The sequence below is a fragment of the Thamnophis elegans genome, chromosome 4, assembly GCF_009769535.1.
Source record: "Thamnophis elegans isolate rThaEle1 chromosome 4, rThaEle1.pri, whole genome shotgun sequence".
Lineage (NCBI taxonomy): Eukaryota > Metazoa > Chordata > Lepidosauria > Squamata > Colubridae > Thamnophis > Thamnophis elegans.
Window position 1 is genome coordinate 81971183 of NC_045544.1, and position 26806 is coordinate 81997988.

At 39.3% G+C, this 26806-nt stretch overlaps 1 protein-coding gene across 2 annotated transcripts in view; it reads right to left on the reverse strand.

Moving 5' to 3' along the window:
• LOC116507891 overlaps positions 1 to 26806 on the reverse strand; it is a 74073-nt gene that overhangs the window by 44593 nt on the left and 2674 nt on the right. For both annotated transcript variants that reach the window (XM_032216277.1, XM_032216278.1), the window contains exons 2-3: positions 16064 to 16142; positions 13477 to 13967 (exon numbers count right to left, since the gene is read on the reverse strand). In XM_032216277.1, coding sequence (XP_032072168.1) covers positions 13477 to 13967; positions 16064 to 16142 — 570 coding nt within the window. The remainder of the gene's footprint in view (positions 1 to 13476; positions 13968 to 16063; positions 16143 to 26806) is intronic.

Consider the following 26806-nt stretch of genomic DNA (forward strand, 5'->3'; position numbering starts at 1 on the left):
TTGGTTCCGAACTGTCTGTAACTAATCAGGAATAAGATCCGGAAGTCATAGTGCAGAGCTCAGTAAAAACACTCAGTGTGAGGCAGCTATGAAAAAGGATGCTAATAGGGATCATTGAGAATCAAACGTAAAAATGACAGTGCTATAAAGATCTTATACAAATAGATAATACATCCTTATCTGGAGTTCTGTATATTGCATTTGAGAAATAGATGCAACAGAGCTGGAAAGTTTCCAAAAGAAGGCAATCCAAATAATCAGAGGACTTGAACATCTTCCGTATAATTGTTCATATACAGATAGTCCTCGAATTATGACCAGTTGCATCTACCAAAAGTTCCAATAGAGCCACCTGGGAACTACTTATGACTCAGACTTGAACTTTTTACAGTCAGCTCCCCCCTCCTAAGGTCACATGACCACACTTTGTGCACTCGGCAACTGGGCTACATTTACAGCTGTTTGAAGCATCCTGTGGTCACATGACTGCATTTTATGATGGTTTTGTTGAAAACCAGCATTTACTTCCTGTTTTCCGCAAAACCATGCCCACAGAAAATCAATGGTTCACGTAATGACTGTGGCATTCACTTAACAACCATGTGCACGATAAAATGCATGGTTTGCATTTTATGACCAAAAATATTTTACAAAAAAAGGTTGTGCAATCTTTATGATTATCATGAGTTACAATTATGATGGACAGGCTCTGTTACGGCCATAACCTGAGGACTACCTGTACCTTAACCTACAGCAAAATAAATGCATTGAAGAGTTACTAATCTATATTTATTATGAATGATTGGACTCATTTGTAAATGCAAACAAGTCTCATTTTGCATCATTGCCCAGACATTTTTCCACTACTCAATTAAGCGAGCATGTAGATTGAAGTGTTATTTAATATCACACTTCTGACAAAAAGAAAGCAATAATAATTAAAGGAAGATGTGAAATTTTATCAATTAATCTTTGTTCATCTGAATATCTTCTTTTCACTGAGTATCATATATACAATATATACAATATATATCAAATGACATAAGGTCATGTGAGTCACTAAAGGGCTAATAGAGTAAAAAGATCTCCCTATCCTGAGATTTAATCCATTGCTGCACCATATCATTAACCACTGCCAGTGAGCTTTCTTACAATGTTCTCCACCTAACAGCTTACCTGGCTATATTATGCCCAATATTTATAATAAAATCTGCCAAGCCTAGAATGGAGTAGGAACAGGTTCTATAGATCAGAAAATACAGCAGAAAGCAGGAGCCAGTCTTGGTTCTGCTATAAAATATGCTGGCAGTTAATGGGAAGAGGAAATTATGATAACATTAGGCCAATAAGATAATTCTTCTGGTAAGACGCAACAAGAATGTGCTTAACTATGAAGCAGCATATAAATCTAAGCGCTACTGCTATTTTTCAATCAACTCTGTTTTAGCAAGGGGTGCCTCAATGCATGGTTCTAAAACAGGATCTTTTTGGAAAAACAACTAGAAAATAGTCCTTCGTGGGCTTGGCAAATCAGCTTTGATTCTTGGTTTTTAAGGCTTTCATTCAAAAAGACCAACTAAGACTATTCATGCCAGAGCAGGACAATATGTCTAAGCACTGGAAGATTGCATCATTGAAATTAAATGGCAAATATGCAAATCACGGTGAAGCAATTTTTTTGTTCTTTTGTTTTCAAAATGAAAAAGGCAGAATATATTTATGTGCTGTTTTGGTAATAACAGTGCCAAAAAGAAACTCCTCCCAGAAAAGGAGAAACAAGTCTGAAAATTCCAGTTCTCCTGCCAGAGACACCCTCACTACACCTTTTGTGACTTTCAGAAGATAAAGTTTTTTAAAAGATGCCCCTGCCCTAAGAGGTTAATCAGCTCTGAACTATTGCCCTAAACTGCCTCATTCCACGTATCAGCCAAGATTACTCATATTTTAGATCCTGTATATATTACAGCAGTTTTCATAATTCCCTGCCAGGTATTGCAAGAGCAGGCACTGGATTTTTACAAGAATCTCAATACCAACCAAAGCCAGGAATAAAATTATGGCATTAGGGGAGAGTAAGGAACAGACATAGAATTAAGTAAAAGGAGGCCGTCAGTTACATTCTTAGTTCTTAGAGATTAAGAGTTTTAGAGATTGAACAATTCGTTCCTTTATGAAGCAACAGATTAAAAGAAAGAACTAGATAATAACTCTATTGTCATAACAATGGGGATATGGCACTCTTGCCCCAATCCAATCATAAATAGTTAACTAGTTGGGACAGGATGGAAAGTCATCCCTCTGCATTGGGTCCAAGATCTACATTCCGCCATATACAGAGCCACACCTCCATTCCACTCTGCTGTAATTAACCACACCCTGGTTAATTGTGCATGACTAGCCCCGGATGAGAGCAAACTTCCAATTAGCCAACCACAGCCCAGTTGCTGCAGTGGAGATGCATTTGGTATGGATCCAAAATATTTAATGTTCCTCTTAAGGGACACTAAAATAGGATCACCTCAGGCTGGTCATAAGGCAATTAGTTAAGCATAATCTTGCATAAAGTAAAAATCTATTATTATACTATATTAATTCATATCAATCTACTGCAGCATGAAAGCCTCTTCACTGAAGATTATGAACTGCGCTCATAATGATGATGCAGTTTGATAAAAAAAAATTACTTCACAGTTCAGGATTGAGAAAATATGACAGGCCCAAAGTTACATAGTTGGTTGTCATGCTTAAGGGAGAACCTACTTCGGCTCCTTAACCATTGTACTACACTAGCTCTCATTCATATTCATTCACACACGTTTGAAGCAACAGCAGGACCACATAAGACAGACAATAGCTGGAAAGTATTATGAAAGCTTCTAAAACATAAAATGCTTTAAAAATATTTAAATAACATTGATAATTTTAGTAAAACATTTATTCTTACAAGAATTAACTACAAGAGCTCTTCCTATTAAGTAGATCCAAGAAACTACAGACTATCAGCCTGACCTCAATACCAGGAAAGATTCTAGAAAAGATAATCAAGCAACAAATTAGCGAACACCTAGAAGTAAACAAAGTAATAGCCAAAAGCCAACATGGGTTTGTCAAAAATAGATCATGCCAGACTAATCTTATTGCATTCTTTGACAAAGTGACAAAATTAATGGACCAGAGGAATGCCGTCAATATAATTTACTTGGACTTCAGTAAGGCATTTGATAAGGTAGACCATAACCTACTACTAGATAAAAAAGAAGAATGTAGATTGGACAGCATCACCACCAGATGGATTTGTAACTGGCTGACCAACCACACTCAATGTGTAGTCCTCAATGGAACTGCATCTACATCGAGGGAAGTATGCGGTGGAATACCCCAAGGCTCTATTTTAGGCCCAGTACTCTTCAACATCTTCATCAATGATTTGGATGAGGGAATAAATGGGGAACTCATCAAATTTGCAGATGACACTAAGCTGGCAGGAATAGCCAACACTGCAGAAGACAGGCTTAAGATACAGAAGGATCTTGACAAACTTGAACATTGGGCACTATCTAATAAAATGAAATTGCAATGGTAAAAAGAATAAGGTTCTACATTTAGGCAAGAAAAACAAAATGCACAGGTACAGTATAGGTGGTACCTTGCTCAATAGTAATAACTGTGAGAGGGATCTTGTAGTTCTAGTGGACAACCATTTAAATATGAGCCTGCTGTATAGCAGCTGCCAAAAAAGCCAACACAGTTCTAGGCTACATAAACAGAGGGATAGAATCAAGCTGCCACTTTATAATGCCTTGGTAAGGCCATACTTGGAATACTGCATTCAGTTTTGGTCGCCACGATGTAGAAAAAATGTGGAGACTCTAGAAAGAGTGCAGAGAAGAGCAACAAAGATGATTAGGAGACTGGAGACTAAAACATTTGAAGAACAGCTGCAGGAACTGGGTATGTCTAGTTTAATGAAAAGAAGGACTAAGAGGAGACCTGATAGCAGTGTTCAATATCTCAGGGGTTGCAACAAAGAAGAGGGAGTCAAACTATTCTCCAAAGGACCTGAGGGTAGGACAAGAAGCAATGGATGGAAACTAATCAAGGAGAGAAGCAACTTAGAACTGAGGAGAAATTTCCTGACAGTTAGAACAATTAATCAGTGGAACAGCTTGCCTCCAGAAGTTGTGAATGCCCCAACACTGGAAATCTTTAAGAAGATGCTGGATAGCCATTTGTCTGTAATGGTATAGGATTTCCTGCCTAGGCAGGGGGTTGGACTGGAAGACCTCCAAGGTCCCTTCCAATTCTGTTATTGTATTATATCCTTTAAATTACAGAAAATACTACAGCAGTTGGAAGGGACCTTGGAGGTCCACTAGTCCAATACCATTTCAGACAAATGGCTATCCAATCTCTTCTTAAAAATCTCCAGTGATGGAGCACCCACAATTTCTGAAGATAAGTCATTTCATTGATTAAATGTTCTCATTATCTCTTTGATAAGTTTCCACTCGTTACTTCTTGTCTTACTATCAGGTACTTTAGAGCAGTGTTTTTCAACCTTTTTTGTGCAAAGGCACACTTTTTTCATGAAAAAAATCACGAGGCACACCACCATTAGAAAATGTTAAAAAAATTTAACTCTGTGCCTATATTGACTATATATAAAGTGTTTTTCCCACGGCACACCTTACACTATGTCATGGCACACTAGTGTGCCATGGCACAGTGGTTGAAAAACACTGCTTTAGAGAATAGATTGTCCTTCTCTTTATGAAAGTCTCTCAAATATTGGAACACTGCTAACATGCCACCTGTAGTCCAGGCATGAAATCCTCCTACCTTTTGTTACCGGTTCAGAACTGGGAGCACGCAAAAGCGTGCGCTTGCTTTGCTCATGCACGGCCCTTCTGCACATGTGCAGAGCATCCATGATGACATCTGGGCAGGTGGGCGGAGCCTCCTGCCAACGCCACTTTGGCTGAACTGGGATGAACCGGCAGAATAGCACCTCTGCTGTAGTCCTTCTTTTTGTTAAACTAGGCATACCCAGTTCCTGCAACTGTTCATCTTTGTTGCTTTGCACTGCACTTTTTCCAAAGTTTTAACATCTTCTTTCGTAGTGTGGTGACCGAACTGGTCACAATATTCCAAGAATGGTCTTACCAAGGCAGTATATGGTAGTATTAATACTTCATTTGATCTTGATACCATTCCTCTGTTGATGCAGCCTAGGACTGCATTGACTTTTTGGCAACTGCAGCACACTGCTGGCTCATACTTAAGTGTTTGTCTACTAGGATTCCCAGTCAGTTATTACGGTTGAGCCAGATACAAAATTGGAGACAAGTAACTTTGTGACGTCCACATTTTTGAACTATCCACAGAAAATCCTGAGCACTGATTTAAAAGGTTGAGATTCACAACAGTTGCAATTAAACAAATTCTAGCAGACATTAGATTGCCTAATGCTATCTTAGTCACAATAAAAATTGCCTAATGCTATCTTAGTCACGATAAAAATAAAATAATTATATAGGTTCAGTCAGCATGAGCCTAATAATTACAAGCAAAAATACTAACAATACTTCTCTGTGTGCAGTAACTGCGTAGCCCAGCACCATCCATGATGTTTTTTGTTTTTTTTTACTTATTGTTGGATGGGAGAGGTGTTCACATGTCATCTCCCCTTTAAGTAAAAAGCAACATGGAATAATAATTTCAATCCATTTCCCCAGCAAGGCAACATGCACAAGATTTTTTTAAAAAGAAATAATTTCCCAAGTCTTTGAACGTGTTCTTGAAATACTCCATATTTGAGGAAGAAAGATTGAGAGTGCTGAATAATGATCTTCCCAGAACAATTTTGGACCACAGAGCACGGAAGCTGAACATTATGTGCTACCAAAACAATTATTCTGAGCCTGGACTTAAAAATTCTGCTTTCAATATGACTAATAACATCTGTGAAAATTAACAATAAAGAAACATAGAAATAAAAAAGTGAAAAAAATATGAAAATTTTAAGTTTTCAATAATTGCAGTTCCTTGGAGAGAAGATTTTGAGAGAGAAGATTGAACTTGATGCTGATCAGTCACTCAACAATGTTGCTACTGCCAAATGCTTGAGGAAATCCCTCCCACCCTACACATAATGCCTGCCAAAACTTTTACCTCTAAAAATAATGAGTCCATTCATTAAATATATACCCCTCCAAACCTAACACCTGAGGACTTCTAAAGAAGTAATTTAGCCTATAAAACAGTGGTTCTCAACCTGTGGGTTGGGGGTCGAACGACCGTTTCATAGGGGTCACCTAAGACCATTGGAAAACACATATTTTCAATGGTCTTAGGAACTGAGACACCAATTTTATGGTTGGGCGTCACCACAACATGAGGAACTGTATTAAAGGGTCGCAGCATTGGGAAGGTTGAATACCACTGCTATAAAATATTAAGTCAGAATCAGTTTTCCAGTACAAAGTACGCTGAACAAATGCCACAAACAACACTTTTCTGATATTTTTTGACTTTAAGAGATCTAATCACTTGATCTTATAGGCCTCTTTTGGAAATAAATTCATTTTCATTAGAAAGTTGGTAGCCAAAAGAAATACTGCACTTGAGTGAGTTGGCAGGACCAAAGTATATTTTTAACAACATCCCAAAGTATAGTACATAAGTTGCTATATATAATGCCTGTATTCGCAATAGGCTGCAATTCTATATCAAACATGGGTCAATATTAAATAAAACCATGTTTAAAGCTTGAGGGTCCCTCCAAATTAAGGAAATGCCCATGGAATCTCAACTATACTTAGCTTTGGAGATCAGTGCAGTGCTTGAGAAGGGGTCTTATTTTGTCTCCTAATTTTTCTAACCATTTTGGTCCATGATGGCAAACCTATGGTACATGTGCCACAGATGGCACACACAGCCCTCCATTGCGTATGCACGTGCGCCTCTCACCAGCCAGCTGGTCTTCAGGTCTCTGTGTGCATGAGTGTGGCGCATGTGGGAGACATGCACATGCATGCATGGGGAGGCGGGTGCATGTGCGGCAGGTGCTCGAATTGTATTTTGGAAGTTCATGTGCGTGCATGCGCACACACACCCATACCCCATTTTGAGCCTGGAAGGCCTCCTGCAGCAACCTGGAAGCCAAAAATGGGCGAGGGGGGCAGAGGGCATGTGCAGGGTGCACGCCCTTGTGTGGGTGGGTGCATGTGTGGAGGACGCTCACATTGCATTTTTGGGGTTTCGCGTGTGCATGCGCATGCTTTGGGCACTCGGCACCAAAAAGGTTAGCCATCACTAATCTAGGTATTAGGTACCAATTAAAATATAACTCTTATGTCCTCCTTCCCAAATACAGATCTGTATGGTGTCATAGAGATGTTTTGGGACAATTACTACCTGCACTGGCTTCCAATTGTACTTCTAGTACAACTGGAAGACATCCACTTGAGAAAAGCAGGTATAGAAAAAGGATGGTCTGGATATATCGGTGTTGTCTATATTTCATTTTTCAGAAGCAAAGTATATTTTTCCCATTCTGGTGTCTCTTAGGTGAGTTGAGAGTACAATTTCCCAAATTTCAGGTTACCTAGGCCATTGCTATCAAAAAACCATGAATGGAAGATGAACATACATTCAATATAAATCCCATGCACTGCAAAGAGCCGAGGTGGCGCAGTGGTTAAATGCAGCACTGCAGGCTATTTCAGCTGACTGCAGTTCTGCAGTTCGGCTGTTCACCAAGGCCATTGCTATCAAAAAACCATGAATGGAAGATGAACATACATTCAATATAAATCCTTTGCACTGCAAAGACCTGAGGTGGCGCAGTGGTTAAATGCAGCACTGCAGGCTACTTCAGCTGACTGCAGTTCTGCAGTTCGGCTGTTCAAATCTCACCGGCTCAGGGTTGACTCCGCCTTCCATCCTTCCGAGGTGGGTAAAATGAGGACCCGGATTGTTGTTGGGGGCAATATGCTGACTCTGTAAACTGCTTAGAAAGGGCTGAAAGCCCTATGAAGCGGTATATAAGTCTAACTGCTATTGCTATTGCTAGTATGAATTCATTATAAAAGCATTAATCCTAGAAATTTCCCAGGAATGCTTGGGTGATGTTGCCTTCAGAAAAGTGGATGTCTCCTGAAAGTGAAATATTAGCTTGTATTGTATGGAGGAAATGTATTCTCCAGTGCTGCTAGCTTAGATGGTTAGAAAAATTAGGAGAAAAGACCTCTTCAAAATCATTCATTTATGCCATAAAGCAACCTAGAATCATTTCTGAAACCATCAAGATACCCTACTGTCTAGTTATATTCCTTGTAGTTTCAAGAAGCAAATAACATTCCGCTAGGCCCCTGAGCACTCTGAATTTATCCCAGGCTTCTACAGATACTGACATACAAGCAGCCAGAAGAATGGCTGTATTGTTTACATGACTTAACAAGAAACACAGTGTGTAGCAGCCTGACTGAATTATAGTGCAAGCAGGAGGCTGTTCAACCCCAGAAGTACTTAGAGCACCACTTTAGCACCCCACGGGTGCTGAAGTAAGGACAACAAGGAGCAACAATGTGACCTCTTATTTTGGATATCAGCCAAACAATGGACCAACTGTAATAATTTCATACCAGGCTATGGAGCACAGAATCAAAACGATGAATGAAAACTCTGGGAAAAGTTCCATGAGCTGGTCAATTCCAATTAAAACAAATTAACCAACAATCCTAGTGGATTCAGTCTCAGATTTACAACTACACTGCTATAACACTGCTATAACTTAAGGCAGAGGTTTCTCAAACTCAGCAATCATGAAGGTGATCAAATAAATGTAGGTGGAAGAAACATGTTTTATAGGCTTACATATGAAAAGCAGAATGCTGTCAGTTCTCACTCACTTTCTACCTGAACAAGCACTTATGTGGACAAAGAAGTAGTGTGGTCTGGCTATGTATGATCTTCTGTGCACTTGCTCAATTGCTTGCTCCAGCACTTTGTTCACAGCCCTTTCCTTCACCAACTATAGAAATAAAACCAAATGTGGTTTGACAGCCGAGAAGGTGGATACATTCGTTTTCTCTTGCCAGGAAGGACTCCTCTCTGTTCCTGGCTTGGTGATGGTTGGCTGGACGTACATTTGAGTCATAAAAGGATGAGATGAAGTAGCAAGAAAGGAGAGAGAGCTGTGAGAATAAAAAAAAATACTCAATTTATCTCATGCCCACCCCACCACATATTGTTAGAGACCCCGTTTTTAACAAATTGACAGCATACCCCTTCCCATATCATCTCAGCTAAGATCAAGCCTGGTTTATAAGCAAAGAAGAATCGGATATAAACTCAACCAACTGTATGACCTACAGTAATTACAAATGGGAATATTTTCTAATATTTCTTCTCATAAACATATACAAGAGTACCAGAGATTAAGCAAAGCTGACTATAGGCTCTTTGTACTCTTTCTCTCTCTGACTGTCCATCATGGTTACATTCAGAAATTTGTCATGTAAACAATAATCAGTTTCCAATAGCATATCCTAACTCCTCCCCAAAATGCTGTTGGATAACACTTCAACTTCCATAAAATCTGACTTTGGACATTTCCCTCAAATAACAGAAAAGCCTACTGTTTGACAAATCAGGTCTGGCAATTTATGCAAATTGGCATAATTTTAGTAAATTTTACATAAATTATATAATACATAAATACATAAAATTGCATAATTTACATACATTTACCCGTTATGTAAATTTGGATTTAATGAACATTTGGATTTAACAGACAGCCCTTTCCCTCAATTATTATTCCCCAATTATTTCCCCTATTAAAATTCTGTTTACGTATGCAACAACTAACTAATGAGAAAGACTTGGATTGCGAGAAAAGGAACAAGTGAACCTTAACTTGTCTGAAATTATCCATCCATTTAGACCCAAGATTCTTCAGCCTCCTTTGAAAATGATACAGATCCAACCCCTCGCACAAGCTCTTGAATGAAATTATTTCTTCACAATACTATCCCCTGCTCAAATCTTATGGCCTTGCATCTCAGGAGACAGAATCCAACAGGGGAAATTAAGAAACAAGCCAGTGTCTGCAGTCTGTAAAAGGGACAGTCCACTGAATGATCTCATTATAGTTTTGGGGACAGAACCACAAACGAACTGGAGGTGAGAGGAGGAGAGAGCATACAAGATAAATTAGGATGTATCTGTACAATGGTATAAAAGGTGCAATGTACAAGGCTCTATACAGCTCAAGCAAAGAAGATGTATACAAGCAAAAAGCCAATCCAGGGTAGGGCTGTCAAACTTGCACCCGGATATGACACATGCTGGCCACGCCCAGTTTAACAAAGGGGGGGGTGTTGTGATAGTCATGTGATGCCGCTGTGATGACGTGAGTTTAACATCCCTGATCTAGGGCAGTGTTTTTCAACCTTTTTTGTGCAAAGGCACACTTTTTTCATGAAAAAAATCACGAGGCACACCACCATTAGAAAATGTTAAAAAAATTTAACTCTGTGCCTATATTGACTATATATAAAGTAATAGCAATAGCAATAGCAGTAGACTTATATACCGCTTCATAGGCCTTTCAGGCCTCTCTAAGCGGTTTACAGAGAGTCAGCATATTGCCCCCAACAATCTGGGTCCTCATTTTACCCACCTCGGAAGGATGGAAGGCTGAGTCAACCCTGAGCCGGTGAGATTTGAACCGCTGACCTGCTGATCTAGCAGTAGCCTGCAGTGCTGCATTTAACCACTGCGCCACCTTTTCCCACGGCACTCCTTACACTATGTCACGGCACACTAGTGTGCCGCGGCACAGTGGTTGAAAAACACTGATCTAGGGCATTCTCATTTAGCATCAGTTAACAGGAAGTGAGCAAGATCCTTTCCTCATTGAGTTAGACAAGCAAATAATTGGAAGCAGATAGCTTCTTATAGTCTAAAGATGTACTTTTCAAATTCAGCAATTTTAAGATGTCTGGACTTCATCTCCTAGTGTTCCCCAGCCAGCATGCTTGTTTCCCAGCCAAGGTTGGGAAACATCATTCTAATCCAACAACCATGTTTCATTTCTCTATTCTGAAAACTCAACATTTTAAGCCTCCAGTATTGATAGAACCCCCAAATTTAAAAACAAATAAACTGAATGGTCTGAAATCTTACAAAATGACCAAATCTCACAAGATTTTTATATCCAGATTAGGCAACATTTTGGTTTTGGTATTCAATATCTAAAAAGACTTGACCTTTTAACAAGCTGAAGCTCAACTAGGCAATCCATATTATACCAATAAAAGCGAATATTGTTTCAAAATCAGCTTTTATAAATTCCTTTACAAACCTTGAACAGCCTCCCCATTGATTTATTTAGATGATGTCCAATGGAGTCTTCTGAAAAGTTTATGATTTCATGTAGATTTCTCATTGTAAATTTGAAATAAGAGAAGCTGAGCAGTGCAATTGTGTCAAGGAGTTCTTTCCTTCGTTGAACAATTTCTAAGGAAAGGGCTGCAAAACCCAATCCTCAGGAAAATAGAATACATGATTCCCTTCCAATAAAGGCATGTGGATAGGTCAAACTCATAGCCACAAATATGCTTTTGTCTCTGCTTTTCTCCAGAATATGCTATTTCATTGCTCCTTTTCATTCTCCAAAAGAACACCAAGCACTCATGGTTAAAAAAAGGCTTGAGAAAGAGCTGAACTGCCACTCTAAGTGTTTCTACAAAACATGAATTCATGCTGACCCTCTCTGTATTATTTCCCATTACTTTAGTACTACTTCAGTCAATGTGCATGATTGAGTTCAGTTAGCAGGACTTGTTCATCCAAAGGAAAGCATTGAGAGTTCAGCAGGTCTTTCTGCTTTGGCATTCAATGCAACCATTTTGCTTACTGTGAAAAGTCCAGATTTTCAAGAGCAAACCTCCGGCCCATGCCTATAAGAAGATCCAGCTGATTTATGTTTATTTGGGGAGGGGGGTCCGAGCAGAATTGCAGCTATCCATTAAAGGGCCATCAAGTATTTGCTTTTGGTTCTTCTTCACCTACTTGCTCTAGAGAGCGACCCATAAACTCTTAAGAGCCATTTCAAGTGCTCAGTGGGGCCTCTGATGGATTTCTGGAATTTGTTCCTAGAAACCACTCCAGAAAATCCAGGATTCTAATAGCTTCATTTTTGACAGATGAAACTATTCTAAATTATGTGTGATGGGTTACAGTATCTAACTGCAATCTTCTATCCATCTATAATGGCTGCAGCTGGTTCGCTCTCTGCTCTCTTTCTGACTGCTGGCACTTTGAGCAACCAAAACACTTTGCCTACCACACACAGGCACCCCATCTGCCTTGTGCCTGACAATACTTCTGAATGGGTACCATGAAAAGAAGAGGCTGCACCCTTGCCAAAGGCCAGACATGACCCTGTTCTTTCTGGGACACAATCACAAAGCCCTCGTTAAAATGCATATGGCTGGCAGCAGGTCCAGGGTGTAATTAGGACATTGTCCAAGGACTATTGAAGGGCTGCAAGGGAGACTATTCAATTCACTGTAGATGTACTTGGTGCCTTGAAACACAAGCCAAGCCATTTCAGCCCAATTATTTTTAAAAAAAGAAGAAAAGAAATGAAATGAAAAGATGGGAAGGCAGCCAAATGCAAAGAAATACACATACTGACGCAAACACCCCTCTGCAAAAGTACAAGCAGCCTAGCATGACAAGCAGAAGGGGCAGCTGCTTCTTCCAACTCATTACAGCAGGACAATGGCCTCAGCTGATGACACGTAAGAGGTATAGAATATGAAGTGTTCTAAAGAAGAAAAAGATTGAAATAAAGAATAGAGTCAGTGGCAGAATAGCACAGGAATCTGCCTTATCCCACGTAAAATCATAAAGCTCTATTTGTTTAAACTATGGTTTGTTGAGCAACCCATACTGGCTGGATTCACATATCATTTTAAGTGAAATCCAGCCACTGCCTCCAGGAGACAGCGAGGTCATCCATATCATTTCTTGTATTTACCATTTACCTTGCAATGTTAGACTTTCTAGAAGTAAAAGGATTGGGTAGAAATAAAGCTTTTACTCCAGTGTTATGTTCTCATTTTTGAAGTAGAAATGAAACGGCTCTTAAGCCACTATGATATACAGTCAAAAGCAAGAAATTGTTCCCTAGTTTCTAATGAAAATAGAGGCAGATGGAAACCGCTCCAATAACAAATAATTCTGAGAACAGAAAGCAGGTACAAGAGGGGCAGAGATCAAGCGGAATGAAAATATTCAAAATCCAACGGAATAAAAAGCCAAACACTGTTAGCCTACCAAGGTTAAAGATAAAAGACTTTGAAAAGTCTAAACAAGTTTGATAGTCATTTTCTAACACAACTTTCCAAGGTCTATCATGTATATGACTAAATATGAGTATCATTTGATGCAACACCGCCTTACTTGCTGCATTTTTTCCAGATCGAGACTGGGCCTCCCGACTTTGTCACCATAGCCCTGTCGGTGTCGTTTACACGGCATCCCTTGCTCAAAGCTGCCTCCGATGCTTGTAAAAATTATAGGCCGGGATGATGTGGTCCGTACCAAGGACTGCAGTCTCTTAGGAGGTGAGGCACTGAAGAGCACTGGGCTAGGACTGGCACGCAAACCCTCCACAGCTTCGACCACTGGCCGGAAGGATTTGCCACACAAGGTCTTTACTTCCTCATCACTGGAGGAGGTATTACAGCTGTCACTGCAGCAGCCAAGCTTGCTGACCTGAGACCACTTCCGTTTCTCAGCAGCAAATTCACGGGTGATACATTCCAACTCCTCTTCAGAACTATGGTGGTCCAGCCCAGAAGGAAAATGGCCCCGGACTTTGCAGCACTGATTTTCTTGATTTTGCTGTTGATTGGTTGCCAAGGGAGTCAAGGTGCCATTCCGTCTTCTCTCTGGGAAAATATTTAAAACAGTGATAGAGAAGATCTTAATGCAGCCTTACATAGTGATTAAAAACCACTAGTTCCATTCCCCCACTCCTTCTGTCAAATAAGTCCTTCATCCCAGATACTGGAAGAAGCAGGCAGGAAAGCTGAGCACCTCTGGAATCATCAGGAAAGTGAATGTCCTTTTATTTAAGAAGAGCTGGCACACTCACACGGCAAAAGACACTCTATTATCTAGGGCCCACCAAGACCCAATCAGCTACAAACATCTGAAGTTCCTTGGAAATAGAACTCTGTACAGAGGGGGAACCAAGATTAGTTTGTCAGGAGGAGATGGGAACAATACACATTGAAGATAAATAGAAAAAAGCTGGTGGTGTAAAGTCATCACCACAGTATGAGTGAAATTTAATTTTAAAAAGGCTACATTTCTATGTGCTGGAAGTAAGTAAGTAAGAAGCAGAGTCTACTTTTGAGTACTCGAGTAGTAGCTCTGTACAGTTCAGAACCCATGTTCCACATGTACCTATTGACAAAATGCTCCTTTACATTCTGACCAGTCTACGTGTTCATGGCAGCCAAAATCTTATATTACTTTAGTATCTTATCAAAAAAGAAAAAGAAAGGACAACCATCCAATCCATCTTCATTTGGGCAACATGTAGTGCCAATATAAAATGTATTAACATGATTTAGACTTAATGATTTGGGTGAAACCAACAAATATGACTTGTAATGCATAGTTAGAACATAAAACATAGAATAACAGAGTTGGAAGGGACCTTTGAGGTCATTTAGTCCAACTCCCTGCTCAAGCAGGAGACTTTATGCCATTTTAGATATATGGTATCTCTTTGAAAGCCTCCAGTGTTGAAGCACCCACACATGAACCCAACCAATTTTAATTTAATCTATATACCCTGTTCATACAACCATGACTTAACATGATGTGCAAATTCTGTAAATGGTTGTATTTCAGGTTACTCTATCACAAATGGAAAGTACACTAACATAACAGAATTTGCTTTTGGTAGAATGAAAGAGAGCAATTTTGGCTAAACTCTCCTACAGCTATCAGCACTGCCTCACATGAAGAGGCTCACCAGCAAATGGACCTCAAAACAAGGCATATAAAAGTGGCCAAATCCTAACAGGGCCACAGAGTTTCTCAGATTTGGAGCAAGATCCACAGCAGAATTTCCAACCACTCATAAAGCTTACTGGCTATTATTGCTCCCATCATCATCTATTACCCCAATTTAACTTTGGTGTTCCAAGAATAAAATCAAGCAGCCTGCCCTTGTACATCACTCTATAAAAGAAGCATGGATAACAGATACAAATAAATCTTTTAAGAAAAGGGGTTAAGTTTTATGTGTTTCTCCAGATTTGTAGTAGCATAGAGTTCCTGTGAAATTGTCCTGCAATCTATACACTACTAAAACTCTTGATTCCTCTAATCTTTAACTGGGCAAAACAGTGTACCCATAGAGACAAAACTTTTTGTACCAAGATACCTCAAATGGGCTAACCAAATGTATCCAAAATCCAGAATCCATAACTCCCATGGAATTCAAATTTGGCAAATTTTGTAAGATATTTTATGACATAAAATTATCATAAAACAGTTTATGATATAATACAAAATATCATTAAAATGATGTGTTGATGTTTGAATATACTATTCAACGTGGGCTGTTTTCAAGGCAGATACATCTCTGAAGGTATCCTAACTTTTCCAGAGCAGGCAGAACATTAGAAGGTCTGTCATTGCTAAAGGCATTGAGGAATCTGGTCAGGAAATCTCTCTGAAAAAATGACCCAAGAGGTCACAGCATTAATCTTGACCATCACTCATGCTGGCCAGAGTTAATAGGACTTCAACAAGATCTGGAAGCCATCAAATTTGAGAAGACTGCTAGACAGGAAATTCTTACTTTCAGAGAAGATGAAATTAGCCATATGGGATGGGATTACATAAATTATAACAAAGGTTGACAGAATTTGCGGTAGAAATCCCGGAAATTATAATGGCTGGAAATAACAATGCAAGTTTAACACTAACATTCTTAGTAGGTTTCCTAAATACTGGAATGCTTTACCTCTGTCAATCTGAGCAAGTTCCTGGTTCTCTCCCTCAGAATCATCACTGTCTTCCTCATCACTTGGTGTGTAGGAAATCTAGGAGAAAATGCATATTTAAAAATCATTTAACATGAAATGGGCAAATTCTAGTCTCCTGTTTAATTTTCATCAGCATTTCTTTATGAATGCATATTCTATTTTATACCCAAATTAATCTCAATTTTACATGAAAAAAAAATCTTAACAGACATGCTTATTTCAGCAAGTATTTTTCAACTTCTCATTTTCTACTTAGGATGCATTTCAAAATTATTTGATATCCCAGAAAGAGAGCCCCATTGCCAATTGTGGAGAAATCCAGTGACTCCCAAATCACATATTAGTTTGAGAGGTCCAGAGTTGACCCACTCTTAAAATAATCTGCAAATAATGCATTCAATTTTGCATTCCTAACATGAAAACCAACACTTTCATCTCCTGCTGCCTCCACAGATATCAATAAAATCTGTATATAAACAATACAATTCACATTAGGTAAAATTCTTCTACATGTTTCCTTATCAGAGGTATGCAATTTAACAACTGAAGGACTCTCTTAGCTGCAGTGACACGCCTGTGGACTAATCTCCCTAAAGCAGTTCACCTGGAAATGAACCTGTTTATCACCAAGCACAAGTATTCTTATTCGCTCAGGCATTCTAATTTACTATAATTTGGATTTTTTTGTAATAAACTGCTCTGACGTTTTTGGCATTGTATTGTATTTAATTGAATGCTACCTGAAATGTTAAACTTGCAAAGTATATTTATATACTGTACGCCACAAACACACATACAAATCCATCCACAAAATCTGAAAGCTAGCTAATTGGTGCATCTCAGTGCAGCGTCCCCAACTTTGCAGCTCCTTGACAGCCGTGATAACTGAAGAAGAGTATCATCTAATATATCTGGCCAACTGCAACCTAGAGAAAACTGATGGATGGTATCTTTGCTATATTATATGCATATTTCTTTCAAGAACTTCCAAAAGAAATTTACATTGTTCATCTATCCCTTCTTTTCTTAGCTTTTTTGCCACAGTGTGCATTGGATGCTTCCTATCAACATTGCTATTCTTTGAAATCCAGTTTGGGATGTCAAAAACATAACCATTTAAAAAAATCTCATTAGTATTGAAAACAACTGATCAACAGATCAGTAATTTGAAACATCTTCAGAAATAGTTCCATTTGGCCAAGTTTTCTGCTCTTTGTTACAATTTAATGCTCTCTTCCCCTGTCAAAAAACAAATGGTTACTATGCAATGGCTTTGCTAATAATCTAAATTTATTTTTATCGATTAAATTTCTATGGCACCCATCTTACTCCTACAGTGACTCTGGGCAGCTTACAATATAATAAATACTGTAGTTAAAAAGTACTAAAATACCATTTAAATTAGAAAAATTGAATAGAGAAATTGAAAACCAAAATGATAGGAGGCCTTGGAGTGAGTATCATCGCTACACCATCAATCACTCCTCGTTTACTGCAGCACAGCCAAGTTCTCAGGCTCTTCCAGAAGGTCAGTTGTGTGGGCGTTAAACTTCCCTATGCCAGGATAATATTCCAGAAGGTGGGAGCGGCCACATCAGAAAAGGCTCTTCTCCTGGACCTCCCAACTGAAATTATTTGGATGATAAGATCCAAATTAGGCCCTTTCTGCTGGAACAGGTAGAGCACGTTAGTCCCATCAGGGAAAGGCAGTTACTCAGATAGGCTTGGACTCATGCCATAAAGGGCTTTAAAGATAATGACCAACACCCTTAATTGGAACCCAAAGCAAATTGGCAGTCAGAGAAGTTTGTATAACAGCAGTGTTACATGTTCCATCCAAGGGCCTACAGAACTGTCCCCTCCACTGTGCACTGCACCAGCTGCAACTTCTGAATACTCTTCAAGTATATTCAGAGATAACCAGAGCATGAGTGATTGTGCACAGGGCCACACAAACCAGGAAATGGCACAACTGGTGCACAACATGAAGTTGTGCAAAGGCTTTCCTAGCTATGGTTGCTACTTGTTGTTTCAGCAGAAGTCACAAGTCTAGGAGAATCCCTAAATTAACCACTGGGCCTGTCTAGGCAGTGCAACCAAATCCAGATTTCTCCAGCGGATCAATTCTCAGATCCAGAGACCCCTTGAATCCACAGCCACTTTGTCTTACCAGGGTTCAGCTTGTTGTCCCCCATCCCTTACAGCCTCCAGACACTGCAAGAGGGCAGTTACAGCATCATTTGTATAACTGGGGATGGAGATTTAAAGTTGGGCATCATCAGCATATTGATGATACCCAGTGGTGGGTTGCTCCCGGTTCAGCCCGGATCGGGCAAACCGGTAGTGGCGGCGGCGTTGGGAGGCTCTGCCCACTCACATACTTCTTTGCATGTGCAGAAGCATTGTGCACATGCACGAGCAAACCGGTAGCACTGGGATTTGCAATCCATCCCAGATGATATCTCATCCCATGATATTAGATGATCTCACCCAGTTTTATGTGTATGTTTAAAAGGAGCCCCAAACCCTGAAGCATGCCACAAAGGAGCTGCCATGGGCTTGACCTCTCACTCTCTATCAATGCTGATTGGGACCGGACTTGAACAAAGGAGCTGAACCAGCATAAGATTGCACCATCCAGCCCCAGTTCTCATAGATGGCCCAAAGGGTCAACGGAATCAAAAGCTGCTGAGAGGTCAAGAAGAGCAAAGATGGATACAGTACCCCATTCTACTCCCACCATACATCATCTAAAAGTGTGGCCAACGCTCTGTCCCATAACCAGACCTAAAACCCACCTGAAAGTGATCCAGAACACTCTAAAACTGAGGTGCAACCACTTTTTCCATCATCTTCCTTAAAGAGGGGAGCTGGGAAACTGGATGCAAATTGTCCACACAGGTGGGATCCAATGAAATTAATTGGGTAACTAGGTTAGTCCACTCCCTGAGCATCTCTAATGGACCTGTTCCACACTTGGGATTCCAACTAAGAACAAATTTGAGCAATTTTATCTGTCAAGTGCTTGACAAATTCTTTCACCCTGCCTCAGAAGTGAGTCTTCCTTCCGAAGGATGATCTTACACACAATGCTGCCGAGAGGCACTCTGTGAACACAGTGAGAGCCGAGAAATAGTGACATTTGCTGTTCTTACTATCACGAGGTAAGTTTTTATAGAAGCCCTGATCCAAGATCCTTCAGATTTGTTCTTTGTCTTCCTTCAGCCGCTACTTTTCCATTTTATGAAACTAACTATAGTACGTGTGGTGTTGCACTAACTTCATGGAGAACCATGAAGTTGTTGATTTGTGGTAATTGGTTTTACCTTGATTGCTACTCTACATATTGATATTTTATGCTGCTTATATATTTTTTAAAATGTTATCTGCCTAAACAAATCTGGACGCATGCTAAGAGTGAAATGATTAGATGGTACATGGGACCCTTTACCTATATCACAATTATCAACAGAAATGCTACGAAGTATATTAGCAACAATATTAATATGTTTCAAAGAATAATTACTACTTCAGGGCTACACAGTTCATCTATGGCTCACAAAAGCTGCAAATCTTACACAAGAATTAGTAGCAGCTTTGGGAGCTTCAGCTTTCCTAGAGGTTTATAATATAAAGAAGTAGAAAGGGTTTTTAACTCACTGTGTAATAATCCTGATGGGAGATAGGGAAAAAAACATAAAAACCACAGATATGTAAAATATTTAATTGAAATTCACATATCATCTTTTTTCAAGATGCTGAGAAAAATATTTTAATAAATGCTCTTTAGCTCAGAAACAAAAAGACAAAGATTTATGCTTTCCAGTTCCATATTCTGTTTACATTACAGTTTCTGCTTAGTTTAACAGCTGCTAAAAAGTATATTAATTGTAGAAAACTGTAGAAAGCACATGATGTTGTATACAAGAATGTCAACGTTACAAAACTGTTCAACATGTTAAATTTAATTATAGAAAATTAAAAGTTGTCTGGATATCAGGCAAGGACACTATACTAGTTCTCCTTCTTTCTCCTCACCAGAGATATGGGGCTCCCATCCAGATACTTCAAAGAATTGTGCCTACATTTTCTGGATTGGTAAAAATGACACTATCCAGCTTTCTACTTTTAGTTTGCCCTAGTACTTATCAATTTCCACATTTTGTGGGTAATTCATGCATTTATTGCAACTTTGAATCTAACATTTTTTTTTCTAAAAACACAAATATTTATTGCCTTGAAGCCATAATTTACATCTTTACCTTCTCCAAAAAGATACTATAATCTTTTATATACTAAAATTCTCCAGCTCTGGAATTTCATACAGATAATTTTTAAACATATATTTACAACTTCATTGCTTTATGTTGTTCTCACTAAAGAAAGTGAACATCTTAAAGAGCGTCCAGGAGCTAAGAATCCATTATATCCTCAGTTCTATATGGGTGGTTTTGTGAGGTGGTTTTCTGTTGTCATACTTCTCCTTATTCTCCTTATTGGCACAGAAAGAGTGTTGGTACTTGCCTGATATGCCTCTTCTAATAAGGTGGGGATAGCATCCATGTATGGGTTAACACCATCCGCTCTCTGATTGGACTGAGTCTGATTAATAATTAATTAGTACCCCTTTATAACTCACCTGCACCGGATCCACCCCAGCTTTTCGGTGAGGAACAAGACAATCACAGACTCAAGTGTTATCCAAACAGTATAAACAATCTTTATTGAACAAAGACAACCAAAAACAACTGTCTCCAAGTCAGATCAAGATCCATTAATCGAGAGACCAACGGCCATAGACCCATCAGGAGGACCAGTCCCACTTGTAGGGTGCGGCCGGATGCTATCCCTACCTTATTAGAAGAGAAGGGCCTCCGATACCTGACCTGGGGCCTGGTTGGTCATGAAGCACTGAAGGAGAATGGTGTTGCTCATCTCAGCTGATGTGTTTTATCTTAGCCACCACCTTCAAATACTTCTTTGTCTTTCTGGCTTTATTGGTTTTGTGGGCCTTGCTGTGGCTCTGGGCCCCCACACTAGGTTGAGATGCCAAGGGCTGTGCCTAAGAAGGGGGAGGCAAAATATCTGCCGGCCTGGTAGCTAGATCATGCCCTTCTCTGCGTTCGTCAGAGAAAGGCCCCAGGATGCTGCTGTCATACATGGCCACAAATGCTGCTCAAAATGGTGGGCACTGTTATATATGCAAATGTTAGAGGAGTGTTGAGTATGTAAATAACTGGGGGGAAGGAGTGTTATATATGCAAATGTTCCCTGTTACCAGCTCTCTGATTGGCTGGTCATTTGACAGTTGCTTTGGGCTCGAGTATAAATACCCTGACAGTTGCAGGGACGTTTTGAATCGCGGTCATCTCGCAATAAACATCTTACTCTCTGATTCCATGGCTCCTGCATCTTTTCCCTCACACAACACGTATGTAAAACTGGCGACGAGGATTCGCCAGTGTTGAATATGTTTGTGAGGGAAAGACGCAGGAGCCATGGAATTAGAGATAAGATGTTTATTGCGAGATGACTGCGATTCAAAACGTCCCTGCAACTGTCAGGGTATTTATACTCGAGCCCAAAGCAACTGTCAAATGACCAGCCAATCAGAGAGCTGGTAACAGGGAACATTTGCATATATAACAGGCGCACCTGACAGAGCGCCCAAAATGGCATTCGCAGCCTTTTTAAAAGTTTGTTGGTTTAGGCGGGAGACTAAATGGCTGCCTCCACTCTTCAATTTGTTCCTTCTTGCCCAGAAAGGAAGGCGTTACCATTTCTTCACTCCTCAGCTGTGTCCTGGCCTCAGGGAGGTAAGGAAAACAAGCGGAACTCAGTGCGCATATGCACTAGTCAAGCTGCTCCTTCGGCGGCAAAATCAGCCGAAGATAGGGTGGGAGCGCAGTGAGGCTCGCAGAAGGCTTAGAGCCGATCCCCTCACCTAGGACACCGGTGGGCATGCAAATGCGATCCAAGGAGCCCCAGGCAGCTACGAGCCAGAGAGGGAAGGCTCGGAGCGCGTGTTGCCATTGCGCAGCATGATCCAGGCCCCTGGGGTCAGTCACAACCCAACGGGCAGATAGCAGTCTCCTCCCAAGATAGACACTTGACAGCAAAGTCCTTTTTTTTGGCAGCAAGAGTCTGACAGGCCTAGGCAAGAGTGCCCAACATGGCCACCTGGGAGCCTTGACTGCAAGTGAGGATATAGCTGCAAAAACCAGCTTTACTCACTAAATTTTTGAAATAGCTGTCAATGTGAGTGATGATCTCTGTGAATATCAAATTCGATGACAGGAATAATTTTGGATAACCTAGTTGTCCTCAGAGTGGACTGAGTCGAAAAGCTGGAGTGGATCCAGTGCAGGAGGGTTATAAAGGGGTACTAATTAATTATTAATCAGACTCAGTCCAATCAGAGAGCGGACGGTGTTAATTCATACATGGATGCTATCCCCATCTTATTGAGAAGATGCAATCTCACTCCAACTCATTAAATGATATAAGCAGAAAAGGAGCAAGTATTCCTCCAAAGATAAAACCAGTAGCAACAAGAGACTGGGATATTTCAATTATTGGAAGAGATTTGAGAGGTCCCATGGTCTTTACCAAATTCTAGTTCCCCAAATCTTCCAAAAAGCCATAACAGTTAAAAATAGGCATATCACAGAAAGGATTAGCAAAGATACTATATTTCTCACACTCAGTGGATCCATTTCATCAAAATTATTTCTTTTTCTCAGGAACTCACCACTATGACACACCTCTCCCTAAACATTTTCAACTTTAGCTTCCGTAACTTTTAAAAACTGGTGTCTTCCATTTTCCTCTTCTCTTCACTTTTTTTTCTTGTGATGTCTTTTATGTAATACATATGAGGGCAGGTTGTGTGTGTGTGTGTGTGTGTGTGTGTGTGTGTCCATATCCATATCCATCTATCATCTATCTGTCTGTCTGTCTGTCTGTCTGTCAGTCTATCTATCTATCTATCTATCTTTTACCAACAGCCATGCCAGCAACTCCAATGAGCTAAGACGAAAACATCTGGAAGCATGGTATCTTAAGAGACTAAAAATGTTTTTTGAAAAACTTGCAATTTTAAATAAGGAGTGTGCATACAATTCTTTATACAGTAGCTGTATCTTTAAACCCAATAATTCAGGAATACAACTCTAGCAGTCTTTCTCATTCCTTCAAGCATTTTTGCTCCCACTCAAGACAGCAAATTTACTTACATTTCCTTGAATGCAATAGTCACTTTTGCCATCCAAGCATACGATAATGAAACCAGGAGAAAAGGGAAAAGTCAAAATGTTTAGGACACTTTTACCATTGACTCTTCCTCCCAAATTTGCAAGCAAAGCTCAAGAAAACTACCACTCTTATTTACAATGAAACCTATGAATAAGGAATTGGTTTATTTTTTATTTATGTGCAAGCAAATGTCCCATTACATTAATGTAGCCACTGTTAAGGGTATGAACATGTAAGAGGATCTGGGCCAGATCAGACCAAAATCTTATCTATTCCAGCATCCTGGCTTCTCTCTGAAAAGCCCATAAACAAACTATACAGAAAACTGACCACTTTCACACCTGCACCCCAAATGAAAGCTCCTTTTTGTTTCAACTGTAATAAATAATTTGGGGTAAACAGGAAACTTGGACACTGCAATGCTGACTCTTAATTATAAATAATCTGGGAACAAGTAAAAAAAATCCCATGATGTGCCTCTCCACTTTGAAGAACTTTTTATTTATTTTATATCTTTAATTACAAATTATATGCACCTCGATGGTTTACAGAAAACCTTGATTTTGGAACCTAGAACTTCACATACACTGTATCCCTTAATAAACAGAACTATGGCTTACTAAATTAATCCAAGAGGCTTGGGTTTGCACAATATGAAAATCCCCAAATAGCCAATCACATATTCCATATTATTTGTAAATTCCTATAGACAAAAATAATCTAATCATCATACAGTCCATTATGTCTATGCTGCAGCCTTACGAAAGCTACAAGCAAGCTTAGCAGCTATCAATTTCATCCATATTGAAGCCATGATATTTATGCCATGAAGATATTACTTATTATACCTCTTTTTAAAATAGTACAATGAAATAAAGGACTAGAGAATAGTTACATGGAACATATACCTTGGGGAAAAAAATCAGATTACTTGTTGATAGGATACGGCCTTGAAAATCTGGTTTTGTTGTCAATCCTGGGGGCCCAGATGTATGGCTTAGCCCATATCTTGATTGTTAATTATTGTTATTGGCTGGCTTTCCTTGGCTGCTATATTGTGTATAATTTTGTTACATGCTTTTTATATTGCTTTTAAATATTTTTAGCTGACCATAATCATGCATTTGAGATGGGCGGCCCTACACATTGAAATGAATTGAGATAAAAGAATGATGGCTAATTTCAAAATCCATTTCCACAAAGTTCAAGAACTGAAGATGTAGCTCATAGCCAGGTGTCTCTGGGACAGGTGACTGAGAGGCAAATATTAAAGCTTGTATAATAACTTCATCACACAAAGGCCATGATTTATTTATGTACTTATATTTGATGTGACTGCACAATGGTGTTATTTTTAATAATTTTATTAAAAACTTTAATTACAATAGTAATAATTTGCTCATAATTTGCAACAGTATGATAGGGCTGGATTAAATAGCATGGGAGCTAAACTGCTAATAAATTAGAGACCATTAAAAATAGTAGTTATTAATAGTATTAATAAGCATTCAAAACATATTTGTCTCACAATAAACATAAAGAATTCTTACAACAGAATTAATTTCTGAGTTTTCAGATCCTTTTCTTTTTCTTTCTTCCTTTTATGCAATTATCAACAGCATTAGTTCTTCCTGCTGAGTGAACATTTTGGCTAAACAAGTTCTTGTTTAGCAGTCCCTCTCTCTTAATATGCTGCAAACCAAGTAATTGGTAACATCTCCACTTCAATAATCTTCCATTGTCTTCTACAGATAGAAACTGTAGATTATAAACCTCAACACAACTTCCAAGCAATGCTAGCCACTGCTAAAGCCTTTATAACAGAAGAATACAACTCGTATTTTTTTTCCAGCATAGCAAGCATGCTATGTGGTAACTTAAAATTTGACAGGTCAACCTATACACGATTTCATCCACCCATCAACTTCCTTCTTACTCTTTTCAGGGAATCAGAAACCTGGTTCACCTACAGATTTTATGATGGTGGAGTATTGATTCACGCAGCAATAATCTCCATGGGAGTAATCTATTGATTGGGGTTTGTTCATTCTGTAGTGACATTATAGCATCATGTCATGAAAGCACCATTCTAGTAAAAAGTGGATAGTAGACCTTCAAATAAAAACCTGATCAACACAGTAGATGAGGGAATCCAAGAGATCAAGACTTTCATCAGTTGAATGAAAAACGTGCCTCAAATTCAACAAAAAGATCAAGAAACTCGGGTAAAATAAAAAACCTTAATAGTCTATTCCTACAATCAGTTCCAATTATCTTTAACTCAGCAAATGAAACAAAATGAAGTCTGCAAAAGTAGTCACTGCACAGGAAAGATTACTCAACAGAATGGGAATTGGAGAGATGGGGAAACACTCTGCTATTAATAATGGGAAAGGTCACAGCTTATAGCAAAAACATCCCAAAACACTTCGTTGACTGAGCCAGAGCAACCAAGAGCAGAACTTCCCATCAGTATGCACAATACTAGATGTTAAGTAGGTTATTTTGACTCATAAGGCTACTTACACGTGCCTTCTCCCTTCACCAGCAGCCAACATAGAACAATGATAAGTTAAATAACAATCTGTCACCATTTTGACACAGAAAATCAAATGCATTCTGCTTAATTACAGAGTAAATGGCAAAAGTCTCCTGAAGTAAGTCTGAAAGTATCGTCTTCCAGGCTTACATCACATCTAGGCTTTTCAGAGGTTCTCAGAAACAACATTTTGAAGACAAGAAATAGCTGTTCAGATAATTATTCTGTTGTCACATGGCCAATGCAGGGTTGACTTTAAATTCCTTTCTTGTTTGTTCATTCGTACAATGGTTGATTGGTTGTTACTTGTTGAAATTCACAACATAAAGAAATACTGTTCCATGCCCATCAGACTCAAGAGCTGAAGAAACAGGTTGGCCTTCTGCCCTCTTTGCCCTGCCAAGTCAGACAGGAGCTCATATATCTTGGCACGTGTCCACTAGTATGCAGGATATGTTGCCTTGAGGAAATTAAGGGAGTGACAGTTCCATATTGGGGGGGGGGGGGAATGTCAAACATGTTCTATAACAAATATTTAATATTTATAGAGCAATTTACAAAAGTTTCCTTCTTCAAGTTAAGCTCTACTTCATGGATACTTCTTTATAGTTGTATTGGCAATAACACAGCAGTGGTTTGTCACTGCCTTCTTTTGGAAGGTTGCAACCTTTCTCCCATTCAAATACTAACCAGGCCCAAATCTGCTTAGCTTTTCAAGAGTTCAATTGTTGGCTTTTACAAAATTAGTTACAGTACATGTTTCCCACATGGAAGGTGGGATAGACATCCTGGAACACAAAATCAAAATGTAAGTTTTGCTGTGAATAGACTACCCAGTAGTGGGATTCAAAAAACTTTACTACCAGTTCTGTGAGCGTGGCTTGTTGGGCATGGCAGGGGAAAGATAATATAAAATCTCCATTCCCAC